This window comes from Conger conger, chromosome 12 (assembly GCF_963514075.1).
Source record: "Conger conger chromosome 12, fConCon1.1, whole genome shotgun sequence".
Taxonomy (NCBI): Eukaryota; Metazoa; Chordata; class Actinopteri; order Anguilliformes; family Congridae; genus Conger; species Conger conger.
This window is the reverse complement of record NC_083771.1, coordinates 6,395,673-6,411,205: the sequence shown is the minus strand read 5'-3', so window position 1 is coordinate 6,411,205 and position 15,533 is coordinate 6,395,673. Positions and strand designations below refer to the sequence as shown.

General features: G+C 42.9%; 1 protein-coding gene across 1 annotated transcript in view; it reads right to left on the bottom strand.

Moving 5' to 3' along the window:
• LOC133141398 (tyrosine-protein kinase JAK2-like) overlaps positions 1 to 15,533 on the bottom strand; it is a 34,543-nt gene extending 19,010 nt beyond the window's left edge. Inside the window, exons 1-4 of the mRNA XM_061261927.1 lie at positions 14,853 to 15,533; positions 4,094 to 4,337; positions 1,662 to 1,785; positions 1,179 to 1,296 (exon numbers count right to left, since the gene is read on the bottom strand). Of these exons, the coding sequence (XP_061117911.1) occupies positions 1,179 to 1,296; positions 1,662 to 1,785; positions 4,094 to 4,313 (462 nt within the window). The 5' untranslated portion in view covers positions 4,314 to 4,337; positions 14,853 to 15,533. The remainder of the gene's footprint in view (positions 1 to 1,178; positions 1,297 to 1,661; positions 1,786 to 4,093; positions 4,338 to 14,852) is intronic.

Here is a 15,533-nt window from a genome sequence, read left to right as displayed (position 1 = left end):
CCCTAGGGTGCCATGAAGTGGACTGAGATACCATCAGCCCTCAACAGAAACTGCGGGAGCTGCGTCCTGCATGCGCTACGTGTCAATGTGTTCCTGGAGATAAAGAGACGAAACGCCCCGCTTCACATGCCCATAAGCCCAGTGCAGAGCCCTGCTCAAACTCTCACCGCCCCTTATTCATACACACGCCAGTCACCGGGGAGGAACGTGTGAATTCCTATCTCTTTCAGTAATGAGGAACTCAGACCGGTTTATGCACCACAGGTACAGTAATATAGACTCATTCTTACCGAGAAAGGGCCGGTGTGGGCACAGGCTTTTGTTCCAGTGAAGCAGTAACGCAATTGCTTCTACTAATCCAGGTCCTTAGCAAAGACTCGTAGTCGATTAGCTTTCTTAGGACAAAAGCCTGCACCCAAATCGGATATGAATAAGTACCCCTGATGTACTGCATGGCTGACTACAGCTTATCATGCGGAACATGGCTGGTGGCCAGTTTCTATTAACTGTAAGTGAACAAAGGGAAGTAAAAATACACAATAGCATAGCATGTTAACAGATGTGATTGATGACTCTGACTCACAAAGGCACTTCTGCCACTCTCACAATGAGTGAGGAAACCGAACACTCGGGCACCTGCTGCCCATTTCATCCACAGCGTCAGTAACACATGACAATCGCCATCCAGGGAGCCCGACACTGATTCCTGGAAATCTAGTGTCCTGTAGGTTTTTACTCCGACCCTAACAAAGCACACCAGATCCTATTCGCCAGCAGCTTGATGAGATCTCTGGCAGTTGAATGAGGTGCGCTTTGTTAGGGCTGGAGGGAAAACGTACACTTCAGATCTCCAGGGACAGGCCTGGGCAGGCCTGATGTACATCAACACATCGAATCATTGCCATTTACTCTACACTTAGCAAGGACTGCGGAGTGGTTGGCTGGTCAGTATTTTGATTTAAACATCACGGGCATATTGTTTCTGATTTCTAACATCCAGATTTGTTTACCTACAGCAGCACAGTGACATCTGCATTTCTCCAGGCAATACATAAATACAAAGCACCCTTGTAATCTTTTCATTAAAATAAATGAAGCGGGAGACGGCTATAACCGACGCCTTCAGCGTTCCCGGCAGCAGAGATCCAGGCCCGAGCCCGGGCATGCGGGAGCCTCACCTGATTGAACAGGTAGGACATGACGAGGTCGTCCAGCACGGGGCTTTCCGCGTCCTTGGCGAACCCATAGCGGTAGGCCCGGGACGCCTCACTGCTGTACCAGCGAGGGAAGTAATACCTGCACAGGGGGAAGAGGGAAGAGAGCGGTGCACTTCACTTCAACAGGTGTCACACTGCAACGTCGACCCGCTTCTGAAAGCCTACGCGTTACAGTAAACACGGCCTTACCAAAAGGTCGGCGTGGTTCTCAATTCCCAAGTGGGTTTTTCAATTTCACTATACCTCTGAGGACATTCTCGGTAAAGGCAAAACCAAGCAAAAGGCATCCTTACTGTATACGGTGTGTACTTAAACATTGTAAATTAATAATGAACAAAATTTATTTGTATATTTGCACAAAAGGTAAAAACATACACACTTTGAGAGGGGGGTGGGTGGGGAGGGGGATGGGACGGCGGAATTTCGAATCACAAGAAAAGGTACCGGATTCTCAAGCGCAGGTTCTCATCTGCCGTTTCATCCAGACGGAAGACATGGTTGGGTGAGAACCACATGCGGTCTCTCTCACTCATCAGGGCAAACAAGCTGAAGTACATGGGCATCACCCCTGGGAAGGACAGACATACTGTGAGACAAAGAAGCAGATCCAGACCCGGGGAGTTTTTAAACAGCCTTACGTTTGCTACATGTTAGCATTTAGCGGAATGGCACGCGGCCCTGGGCTTTTGGTTTGGCCTATACCTTCGCCAGGATCGCTGGGTTAAGACAGGACAGGACAACACGCAGTCATCTCCACTCAAATAAACAAACAGCCTTAGTTTCGGAGGAGACGGGCGACGTGGGGGTGGGACTGCTGGGGTTTGTTTACAGAACGGAGTGCTTCATGATGAGCCTCAGATGAGCTGTGGTGGAGGCGTGTCGTGGGGCCAGTGCGCAAAAACAGCCACATGAAGCCACAGGAAGTGCTGCAGTGATCAGCACCTCCATCGGAAAAGGGCTGACCAAGACAGGAACAACCCAGACAAAAATAAAGTAAATAAGTCAAAATGGGGTTTGTTGACACGCAATGAAAACAACTGGGAAAGAACCTTTACTATACGCAGTTAAAAAATACTGATGAAACGCTGTTGATCGTTAAGCCTGCTTCACTGCTGCACTGAAATCTGCTCCAGCTTGTGTCTAATCTTAATAATTAATGAGCCCATGTTTACTGTCTTGTCCCAGAGGCAGATTCACTTAATCTATTAAAAGATCTATTTATGATAAAAGCCTAAATCCCCAAGCAGTCCCTTCAGACTGCAGGCCTCATGTGTCTGTGCAGGGCGGTAATAACTAGGGATAATGTATATCCTATATTTATGGTCATTGAACAATGAACATGTGAGATAAACACATCGCAAAAAAGACTGGTTGAACTGCGATTAATAGTATTTATTAAAATTGAAGTTCTAAAGTGTTGTGTAAGTGGCTGTTAATGTGCAATTTGTTCAGTAAAAGCATGTTGGTTTTTTTATTTTTTATTTTTTATTCAGTGGCCATAGGCTATTCATTGTCTGGGGTCTATGGGAGCAGTGCACCTGAAGCAAAAAGACATTACAACAGTGCACACTTCAATATTTGTTTAAATTACACAAGCCATATCTTCATCACAATATTCAACAATGTAATCGCATCTTGCGTATTTACCTCATATCATGGAGCCCTAGTAATAACTACAGTCTCTCAGTGAGAGACAGAAAGGGGAATGGAGTGAAAAGAGCAGAGTTACTTAATTTAACTGAGAGCAATCGCTATTGAGGTATGACATATTACTTAGCAGACACTTTTATGACGTACAAAAAAGTGCATATCAAGGCCTTTTGAACAAACTAGAGAACAGGTTGAATATCTTGGATATGAATGCAGTCTGTTCACCATTCAGAGGCAAACATGTAAAGTCAGAAAGGAATCAGGTCAGTAGCTATAGTATCAAATGAAATGAAAATACAATATAAATACAAATATAACTGTCATCTCAAATAGAGGCATCTGAAACATAGCGTCATCCACTACAACTACCCGTAAGCATTTCCCTGTAGACTTGGTAGCAGTATTACACAGTCACTTCTCAAGAACTTGGCATGACAATACAGACCACAGTGACTGCAAGCCACTTGCTTTAAGTCTCGGAGTTTCCAACCACAAGAAGGGCCTTTGATATAGCCCAGTGTTTATCCTGAGAAAGGTTATGTAAGGGTAGCTTTACTGTGCACGATTGGTGTCTTTATAACAACTGTGTGTATTTCCCCCCAATCAATGCTCACATGCAGCAGCACTGGCTCAGGAGGTAAGAGCAGTCGCCTGGCAGCCGGTTGCCAGGTCGATGCCCCACTGAGTGTGTTGAAGTGTCCCTGAGCAAAACAACTAACCCCAAAATGCTCCTGACGTGCTGGTTGGTGCCTCACATGGCAGCCAAACGCCGTTGGTGTGTGAGTGTGTGTATGAATGGGTGAATGAGAAGTATCAATTGTACAGCGCTTTGGATGAAGGCGCTATATAAATGCCAACCATTTACCATTTACATGGCTGAACTCACAGAAACACCAGCAGAAACGGACAATTGAACTGCCAGATTTAGGTCTAAGAGCAATACATTTCATTGAAGATTATAATTTCACTGAAGTTGAAAGCGAAAAATATATTTCCATGGTGTATAGTGATGAAGGACCTCATACAAACCTCAGGAGGAGGGCTCAATGTTAAAATGAGTGCAGAAAACTCTCTGATGTTGTCACCAACATCTTCGGCTGCAGTGACATTTTGGTTATACAGAGATCCATCCAGGCAGAGGTGCACAGGGGAGGGTTTTACTGTGCTACTGGCCGATCCTCCTCTGAACACTTACCACAGTCCTCTTCCCTCTGCAGGGCACTTACCGCACTCCTTCGCAGCAGCGATGCACAGCTCCTCCGCCACGTAGTCCCCCGGGGGGTAGGAGAGGACGGCCGGCTCCTTGCCGCCCCGCCCGTTATCGTACAGGTGGATCTTGAGCACGGTCGGCGCCTTGGGGCCGGGGGCACCGGCGTGGACGTTGCCATTCTGATGAGGCACGGGGCACGGCGGCGTCTCCATGGTGATCACCGTCACACAGACCATCAGAGGAGCAGCGGTCACATCAATCTGTCAGGGGAGGAGAGCGGGACGCGGATGAGACACGCATTTCCTGTCCCTGAACCGCCGCAGACTCTTTCATCGGTTACGTTTTGCAACACAATTCATGCACATGTTCATACACTGCCTCATACTCTCCTTTAAAGGTACAATAGGCAAGATGTTTGTGTTAAAACATTGTTACAAGACCATTGTAAAGCCCTTCCTATCATTGACAAAAGCTCACTGACATGCTGACCCTCTGTCTGTACTTATAGTCCTTAAATTCAGGTTTCAAAATATGCAGTTGACGGGCCGACACTGTACCTACAATAATTCAAGCTCTGTGGTTTGTGGTTTGAAGGTGTTTGCGCCTGCTCTTCCTCTCTTGACAGTTAGAAGTCCGTATTGTACCTCTAAATACAGAATTCCAAAAAGTGCCTTATTCTTTCACACTATTAGTAATTAGGCTGAAAAATACCTTTGTACAACAAAAATGCAACAGAAATTGAAAAGGCTTGTGCTGTACGCAGCTTCCAACAAAGACATGGCCTATAAATCACCCAAGGAAAACACAGGCTCTGAACAAATACCAAAAGGCTTGGTGTAGTTTTTAGATCTTTGCTTACTAAAATGACTGAAACTAAATGGAGCAATTGGCAGTCCGTTACCATCTTGTTATATGATTAATTTAGGGAGGCACATATGGTAAAAGTTAGCGAACAAGCCAGCCAGTAGTTTTTCATACAGTAGATTCAGACTAACTCTCAATATGCAATGCAGAACTAATTCCTTTTAAGACTTATCAGTTTGTTAAGACTAAAATCCTTTTAAACACTATAGACAGTAATAGAAATTACAGAACATTCCATTGGACTTCACTAATTCTCCCCAATGTGAACGTGTCAGAAACCCTACAAATACCCACAAGTGAGCTTCCTGGACCCCGTATCTGTCGTACAGACACAAACGCACATATGTAGAGCAGAACGGGAAGTATATTTACAGCAAAAACATTCCTCTTCGCGAAGCTGCAGTTTTAGACAGTGTGAGATTATGCAGTTTTATCATTATTGTTGGTTTCCTTCTTTGGTTTGTTTACTTCCCTTGTTTTCATGCCCATCTGAAGGAACTGCCGTTTTATTCGTGAAGTGAACCTAATGAATTCCTAAGTCAACCAAAAATATTTGGTATACAATGAAAAACAATGGTATTTTGCCAATTTTGCCAACGGCTGGATTTTCCACACAGAAACGGGCTGTAAACTGTTTTTTTCCTGCCAATATACCCCACACACAGAGCCTTATGACCATAACAGTGCCGCCGACAGAACCAGAAAGCGCACTGAAGAACAAAACAAAAAGGCCGGCGCCGATGAGCTGTTCCAGGCCTAAACTGAAAGCTTCCTTTGACCACATCTGACTGAAAACCATGATGACGAATATGCACACCAGGCAACGTGACGTTAAAAATGAGACGTTAAAGGGTTTTTCGGTTTCACAGGTTAGGTAACGTGCAGATACCCGTTAGTCTGGAGAGTCTTTAATTTAAAACTAAGAGAAAGGGGTATAAAGGCCTAACATTAATTCTACAGTAAAGCTCATACCTGTGAAGCAGTCAGAGAGCTCTTGCCTGTCGTAGAACCTCAACTGAAAACCAGCTGGTACTGCCTGGCTGGGTTTTTAGCTGGGTAGGACACCTTTAGATATTATTCTAAAACGTGGGACATTGGCTCAGGCAGAAAGAGCGGTCGTCTGGCAGTCGGAGGGTTGCCGGTTCCATCCCGTCCTGCATGTGTTAAAGTGTCCCTGAGCAACGCACCTAACCCTGATGAGCTGGTCGGTGCCTTGCATGGCAGCCAATCCCCGTTGGTGTGCGAGTGTGTGTATGAATGGGCGAATGAGAAGCATCAATTGTACAGCGCTTTGGATAAAGGCGCTATATAAATGCCTACCATGTACCGTTCTGAACCCATACTGACATTCTATTTAATATTCTGAACCCACACTGACACATTCATGGCACGCGTGTAGCTTTTTGACAGAATCCAATAAATGTTGTTTTTAAATCAATTCACAATGTTGAAACAGGGCAGAAGAACCTGTTTTAGATTGAATTAATCTGACATCATTGAAAAGAAGAACTATTTTACAGTACCTCAAGCTCACACATGGAATAGGTGCTGGACTAGTCAGTTGGTAGCAAAATCATATTATAACAGATTAAGGAATCCATCAACACGAAACCAATTTGGTTTCAGAGATTCTGACAGATAGGTAGTCACTTGAACACCAAAACACTTGAAGGTTAATTCAAAGTAACAATTCAGGCAAGATCAATGAAAATCCAATTTTGTTTCATCTTCCAATAAACCTGAAATAGAGCAAGTACAGAAAGAAGTCTCATCAAACCCTGGATGATTCTGCAGCTAAGAGAAGTGACCTGACTAATTCTAATTTTGGTCATGGTACCACAACTCCTGAAAATAACAGCTATGATGGCAAAACAAAATGTTCAACTGCCAAATATACACAGTGTTTAGTGACGAGTTACTGGGTGGTCATTTTGGCACACAATGTCCTGCATGCTACCATACATAGCATTTAGTGGATTTTCTGTGCATACGGACTGAAAACTCCACTTTGGATACACAGTACATCATATTGAAAAGCAATGTTCTGAGGTGAAGTTACTATAGTCATTATATGTTGCATGTTCCGTATTGAATATATAAAGGGGTCACCCCCTCACACCTCAGGCGGATTACTCACCAAATGAATATGTATGTTAGAGACTAAAAGTCCCGATGAAAACGACGGGTTGCAGCGCTACATCAGCGCAGAACAGGATGTTGCAGATCACAGGGTCCCTCTCCCCTCCGTTTACTGGGGCTTGTAGCTGCTTGCTGTCTCTTCCCAGAAGCTGACTAACAATGTTCTGGTGAATTTCACCCACATGTACGGGAAACACACAGGCCTTTGCCTGCCTCCTCGGGAAACGAGCACGTACCCGCCACTGACGTCTACCGGCCATACCAGCGCATATGGCTCTCCTGACAGGAAATGGCATCCATCCGTTTAAGACGCCAAAGCCACAGGAAGACGTCAGCGTCACAACATTGCTGCGTTTCCACAAACGTTGTAAATGGGAAGCACAAAGCCCTGAGTGACAATTCCTGGTGATAATAAAAACAAACTGCATTCATGCAGAGCCTTTTAACCCCCAGGATCATATAAGGTACTTTACAGAACAGATGGGAAGCCTCTGCAAACATCATGGTGCAGTACAGCGGGGCGAAAAAGGGCAACCATTTTGTGCACAAGCGCAAGGTGAAGTGGAAGCAGACGGACTTATTAAGCCTATATCACCAATGAGAGAGACAGGGCGGTTGGAATTTTAGTCAGGAGACCAGGAAAGCACTGAGGAATTGTTTATGACCACGGGGCACTCAGCCTCAGTGGGAGGCTGTGCCAACAGTCACTGCTGGTAACACACAGACGCAACCATCTCGTCCGAATTTCCTCTTTATGAGAAACCAGATGATGAAGCTCCCCACACGATATGACTGCCAAAGAGAATCGTCATGGTTACGGCACTGTGAGAACAAACTCTGTCACGGCAAACTGTCAAAATGTCACGGCATTCATTGTTCTGGTAAAACGTTTGTGGCCATCACCAAGGAGAAATAGAACAAAATCAAACGATAGTTTAAACTTAGCAGAACCTTCTACACCAGTACAACTCCTTCCTGACAGGATTTCAACATGAAAGAACAGCTTCTGTGTAAAAGAAGGGCTTTGTACAATACCATTCCTAATTACGAACTCTATATTTCTCAGTTGTCCATTGAAAGATGGTCAATATGTGTCCAATTTGTTATTGATTTGAGCATTCAAATGTAGAGTTTAGATGAGGACAAATAAATAAATATATATATATATATATATATATATATATATATATATATATATATATATATATTAAAATCAGACACTCCGCAAACTGTATGATTAAACCTCCCAAAATATGCTTTCACATACATCATAATCCCACTAAGATGAAATGCTGCACTGAAACACAGGGCGGTAGGTGATTTGAGGACTGTCTGTCCTCCCAAGCAGCATACATTCTATAAAAACACAAGGGTGCCTCAGTATTCATTTTCATGACTGCAGGCTTATTCACTACAATATGGCCTACTTCAACACTAAAACATTTTCATTGAACAATTGTGTCTTGCAAGAAAAAAACCCTTCCAGAACAAAGTAATTAACAGCACTACTGCAGGTAGAGGAGTAAAACTTCTATCATAGATGTTATTAAAGAGCAGCCCCACAATTATGACTGACACAGAATTAAAATGTACACAAACAATTTAAAATTAAGACCCTTGGTTTAAAACTTTGAAAGCTGGTTTAGACTCTTATATGACAACTGGGCAGAAAGGCACTGGAGATCACGTGGTCAATTTCAGTCACTTTACAGTCAACGAGCATCAGCTTCTACAATACTGTACGAAACAGAAACAGACAGGGAGAGAACTGATATGAGTTGGCGCCAAAAGTCAATTTATTATTTTTTTGCTAACCAAATACTACCATTCCAGTTTAAATCTAATAAGGTGCCTCTCCAGCACATATTTAACAGGACCAAAGACAAACTGCTGGAAAATTACTCTGAAATTTTGATCTCTTCCCAGTATATGTGATTTGACGGCAGTATTATAAAAAGAAATCTAGCATCTTCACCTGCCCACGTATCATAAAGTTGCTCAACTGCTTCCACCCAGAAGTCCCTCTATGCTGGGAACAATATAGCAGGAAGAAAAGCAGTGTTAAGCTCAGTAATACAAAAATGCACTTTCACCGATAATATATGATGATTTGCATAGTAATTAAGAGTCGGAGGCCAAGTCCAAAAAGAGAGATAAGACAGATAACCTATCTTTACGCAGCTATGACATTACTCAAAACGAAAACCAAAAGAAATAAAGAGGAAAGGGGCTAGCTGAAGGAGGACAGGGCCAATGTAAGAAATGCTCAGGAAATAGTTCAAACAGGCCATGCTATTCCATTGTGCAAAGGCCAAAGCTCAAACATAAGCTTTGCCATGACCGAAATAAATACTTGTTTCACGACAGCCACATACTCAAAACATCTGATGTGTCCGTTTCAATATCCGCTCCACGGACTGAGCTGCCATGAAACTGCTGTCTGACAATCCCCCCTGGAGCAATGTGGGGTTAAGGGCCCAGGAACTGCAGGGATCTTATCTTATGGCTATGCCGGGGTTTGAACCACCAACCATCCGGCTCCCACTCAGGCACCTTAGCCACTACAGGCTGCCCTACGCACAGCAGAATAGCGCGCCGATGGACGCACCACAGACAGACAGCAGGGGAAATACCCTGGAACCCCGCACCCTCCCTCCCTGGGTGATGCTCCTGGCAACTACGCATCATGTATCATGGTCAGCAGTGGCGCAGTCAGAACTGAACACCAGACTGTGGGAAGCTTGATTCTTTCCAAACAGTCTATTACTAACTACACTGTCATCAACTTCAACAGCCATATTTTACACTTTCTCAGCAAAATAATAATAATAACTTATTTTCCATCCACGTAGAAATTAATTGTACTGACTCATGAAAACAGCTTCACAATTTTGCTGTACACAGTGTTTTCACTTTACAAAGACAGGAGACGACGTAGCCTATGTCTTTGAGATACAGCTACTTGTAACGAGAGGCTGACTGGACTGTCAATCAAAGTCAGAACAAAGAAAACGGATTTCAATACACAGACACACACCTGCTCAAGCTCAAAATGTTGTGGTTTGAAACAGCATACAACATCCTAAAACAGTGGTACGCACAGCTTAAATCCAGCAGTAGTAGTTAGTCAATGTTGAAAATGTGTGTTTTTCCAGCACAATGAGTCTTATTAAATATACAATTATTTCCTTTTGATACTCTATCCTCCCCAACATCAGTACTTTATGCGCTTCTACCAGGCATTAGATGCAGTATTTTAAAATAGCCTGTTCTGTTGTTCATGTGAAGGAAAGCATGTTTTCTTGGAGGACATTTCAACATCGTCTGAGTCATGTTGTTATTCTAGTTAAATTCACCACAGACATGCGTAGAGAGTTGCTACAGGCAACGAAAAACACGCAGCGAGTTAAGAAAGATTCTCTAGAACTGTCTAGCAATCTGGGGCGGGACCACTCAATTAATTAATCGATCAATCTACCGATTCAACGCCTACGGAACACGGCGAGTCAGTTCTTTAGGTCCAAGTGCTTACCAGCTGATCCACAACACAATCAATAATTATGAGACACACAGTCATGTGTAGTGTAAAGACACTCAGTAGCTCAGCCCTATGTCCCATACTTCTGGTTTCTACATTGAGCTCACAGCTCTTATCGTCCTGTGGACAGAAAGTCACTCCTCGTCCCATGCTTATCTAAGGCCTAGAGGAAGCTGGTCAGTCCCTATCAACACAACCAGACAGCATCAGCACAGGCCTAATGCCACACAGTTGCCTCTATCTACTACTGCGTACACAAACGACACACACACGCACAACCACACACACACGACACCCACAAACACACACACACACACACACACACACACATACACACCCACACACACACTCAGTTTCCTCTATCTACTACAGCACAAACTGCAGTTATCAAACAATCACACACACGCACGCATACACCCAAAACACAGACACACGCACACACAAACATACACACACAACACAGACACACAACACACACACAGACAGACCACAAACACAGACCACTCACCCAACACACACACACACACACACACACACACACACACACACACACACACACACACACACACAACACACCCGAAACAGTGACCCCTCTGTAAACCACACCACACACTCCCTCAAGCCAACGCACTGCTGACTGTGCTCTAAATTGTTATCAAAATACTGCACTCCCAGACAACACAACTTAACTGCCTGGTTCAATCTGTAGTCAATGCATGTTCTGCAGATTCCACAGAATCGCAAGCCAAGACTGGCCATGCGTGCGCGTGTGTGACTGTCGGTGGCTCTCTGGTTCTTCATCTTGTAAAAGAGGCACAGCGTGAACCAAAGCACCCTCCTGATTTCTGATTGGCCAATTCTGTCCAATGTCACATTGGGATGAGTGCCCTTTGTTTCCACAGTCAATATTGCATGTACAAACACTCAGTGGGCAGTTCCGCATGTCACAACAGTCTGTGAGAAACTGTGATATTTCAGTCTAATTTCGCTAGGTGTAGGGATGCAGGACAAAGCAGGCAGGAGGCTGGCAGAGGTGTCTTCTTTGCTGTTCTGGCGGCATTAGCTACCGATCAAATTCAAGATTGACTTTCCTTCCTAAGAGCTTGAATGGTTTATGGCTGTAACCAGAAGTCAGGCTCACAGCACTGGGGAGGCAGCTTTTCCAAAAGCAGCTTTCAACACACAAACACGTGGTTCATGTACTGTATTATTTTTACTATTATTTTAACTGATTTTACTGTTCCTTCCAAGTGTAAAGTATTGAGAGACCAATCTTGTCGATCAATGCACTATTATGTCATCGAGGGAATCAAAAAGTGAGGGGAAAATCTACTGAAGACAATGTGAGAATATCGATCAATCAGACAGCCGGGTTGTCTCAGGGTTTGACAGTGGTCATGTGATACACGGAGGAGAAACACAGAGGATTCGGGTGGATAAGTTAACACAGGCCTGGCCACAGACCACAGCCCACAGCCCACAGCCAGTGCGTCATTTAGAAGAGTGGAGACGCACTGTATGGTCACCTCTGGTACCGCCTGGTTATGATCATCAGGTCACCAAAATGGATGACGATCTTTCCCACGCCTGATACAGGACACATATTGACCATCTTTCAATGGACAACTGAGAAATATAGAGTTCATAAAGTTCACAGGCCCCAGGTATCCAAGTTCACCTTCCAGTGATTCTTTGAAAACACATGCCAAAGAACCCATTCCCACCAACAAGTGCCTGGCAGTCTATAACCAAAGGTTCAATCTGAAGAGCTCAGTTTCTGTTTTAGTCAGGGGCCTCGGAAGACTGCTGCTACTGTCTCTATTATTGTCTAAATTGAAAAACACTTGGTTTACCAAAGTCAATATCTGTATGTTCATATGTATTTTAGGCATTATTATTATTACATTGAATGGATGATACAGAGATGCAGGGAGCTTGTAGAAGGCAGGACCGCATGTTGCTTGACTGAGACACACCGACTGAATAAAATTAAATAACTCACTCAACATTTTTGCTTACTGAATTGGATGACTCAATTTAATCAGCATTGCATGATTGTAAAACCACTCTGACCAATTTTGGAGAAATTGATTGACCTGTAATTCTATAGGTTTGCTGTGTTTATTCCACCTTTCTCATATGCAGCAAAGGCTGTGTAGATAAAACAGGATCAAAAGGCTTTTAAAGAAAAATCTGCCTTTTGTTGTTGTTTTCAACATGCCCCTTCTCCCATGTCAAACTCTTTGGGCTGGGGGCCACAGTGGCGCACAGCCAACGTAACAGACCTTGATGCAGGCATCAAGTTTGTTGCAGTTGCACACCGAGGACCGGGGTTCGATTCCCGGTCCTGTCAAAAGCAGGTGGCTGAACATGCACACACTAGGCAGACTGTACTCCAACTTACAGCTTAGTGTATTCCCAGCTTGACTGTTTTTCAATGTAGACAATAATAGTCACAGTGGCAATGTACCAGCAGTCTTTAGAGTGCCCTGATGGAAACTGAAACTAAACTCCTCCTGCTTTTGAAAAAAAAAAAAATCATGTACTTTCCATAAGTGAGCTAATTCCAGGAAAGTCTCAGATTCTGTCAAAGCATGTTTTTCCAATAAATAATTATCTCTCATTACTACATCACATAACATCCCAGGCCTGGTTATAAAGGGGGGCACCCAAAGATTGAAAGTATGCACATCCATATTGGGTGATCAGTGTAGGAATCCCAGCCTTTATTTTACACATAGTTTAAAAAAGTAAAATAAAGCTCACATCCAGTCCGCCACAGCAGCCTTTCAGCACAACACTGATCTACCTGGTACATTATTATTTGATAAATGCCTTTTTATCATTGATTGAGATTTTACCCACATCACCAATTAGAATTATTTGTCATTGTAATTATAGGGAACTACAGTGCCAGTCTTCATTAACGAGGCAGCTGGAAACAAAACATGGCAAGTTACTGATGAAGAACAAATAAAACATTTGTGAAAACTGAAGGAAAATAAAAAACACATTTTATTAACCGAGAATGTGTGAATAAAGACACACATATTTCACACAAATACTTTTAGGTGCCAATGCAACTAATTTTGGACTTTGCTTTGGACTTGTCATTTATCTGCAAAATAACTAAGGTGCATGTCACTACATATTCCCTGCACTGAATTTGTTAAGGTGATTGTATTATCATTCTTTTATTTTTGAAAAAGGCAAAACATGGTTTTAAAAATTTTGAATTTAGTTGCTGAATTAAATAAACACACACATTGGTATAGACAACTGTTCCAGTCATAAAAGTAATCTCAGTAATGCATAACAATTTCACATCTTCAAAAAAATATTAGTATCAGTTTCAGTACAAAAGGAAATAACGGGTGGTTGATGGTATAGCTACTTCCTGTCTGTGTCTGTGGTGGCATGTGAAAAGTAATTCTTATTATTTTCTTTTGGTATTTTCAACCATAAAGAATAACCGACCAATTCACTGATGTATAGAAAGGTAGACTGCAATGTCGGGGTTCTTGACGACAACTATTTTCATTACAGACAACAGTAGAGAAAACCATCATACCCAGGCCTATTATGAGAGTTTGGGACCTAAAAATCAGTTGACCCTTAAAAATATTACACAAGACATTTATAGTCCGGGTGCAAGTTATCAGACTGATGAATGATAATAAAACATCAAATAAACAATCGTGATGCACGTTTAGCATAAAATCTTAACTTTAATTAACAAGCTAACACTCAGAACTGCTAGCCAACGTTAGCAAGCAATTTGCGTTAGTTCACATGAGCGAATAACGTTTCGAAAATTGGCTGGTTATAAATATCAATAGATGTAACTGCCGACAACTAATATCGCACCACCTCAGTAGCTAACTTAACGGTTAGCGAGAAAAGGGAGCAACACCACTAGTTGCAACCCCCGTAAGAGGCCTTGTCAAGTTCCTCATTGAAACTCGCCTGTCTCCTATGACGCTAAGGTACCTGGCTTACTTTGCTAGCAGGCGAGCTCTTACTAGCTCTAGCTAAATTATGTAACGTTGTCAAATATAATCAGATACACCTGAAGTCAAGATAAGTTACTTTGACATAAATTAATTTCCAACACTGCCTGGCCAGATTACAAGATGAATGTGTAAACAACGTTAGCTGACAACATCGACATGGTTCGCTAGCTCTAACTAAGTTTAGCTAGTTAGCCAACGTCGCAACATTCTGTAATACTTACTACTTCGTTGGTGTTTTGCTGTGGTGAAATCCGTCTTCTGATTTAAGGTAGCTAGTTATGATATTTTAGGTAAATGTCCACAATTATTTAGCACGGTATTTAATGCTATTTTAAATTACTTGTTCGTCATCAGTGGGGTCCTTGGTCCATTTGCCACGTCTTGATCGTGTAGCTAACGTTGTAGTGAACTGGCCATCCAGTTAGTCTGGCTTCGTTAACTAGCTAATCTTGTTAGCAAGCAGGCTGTCTTGCGAACAGCATAGTTAGCTAGCTAACCAACTAACTAGTTAACTAACCATGTTGTGCACAGCCATTGACAGACCATAAAATATGGCCCACGCTTCTTATAAACGAGCACGTATCGTCAATTCCTAGACGAACATAGCTAGCTAAACATTAAATAGCCAACTAGCTAAGCAAGTTAGCTAGCTAACTTGGCTAGCTGAATCCATTGACAGTGGTCTCCAGCGTCAATAAGTTTTTGTAGTCCTTGGCCACGGTGATATACTAGACAGTATGTAAAATCCTTCGTTAGATTAGTGCTAGCTTGTTTGAAGTCTCAGATCGATATGACAGCAAAGTATTTTTTCACATTTAGAAAAAAGTGTAGGCATTCACGAATCGCAGCCCACATAAAGCAACTGAAAACTAGTTCAGTCTTACTGCGCAGGTACCGAGTGT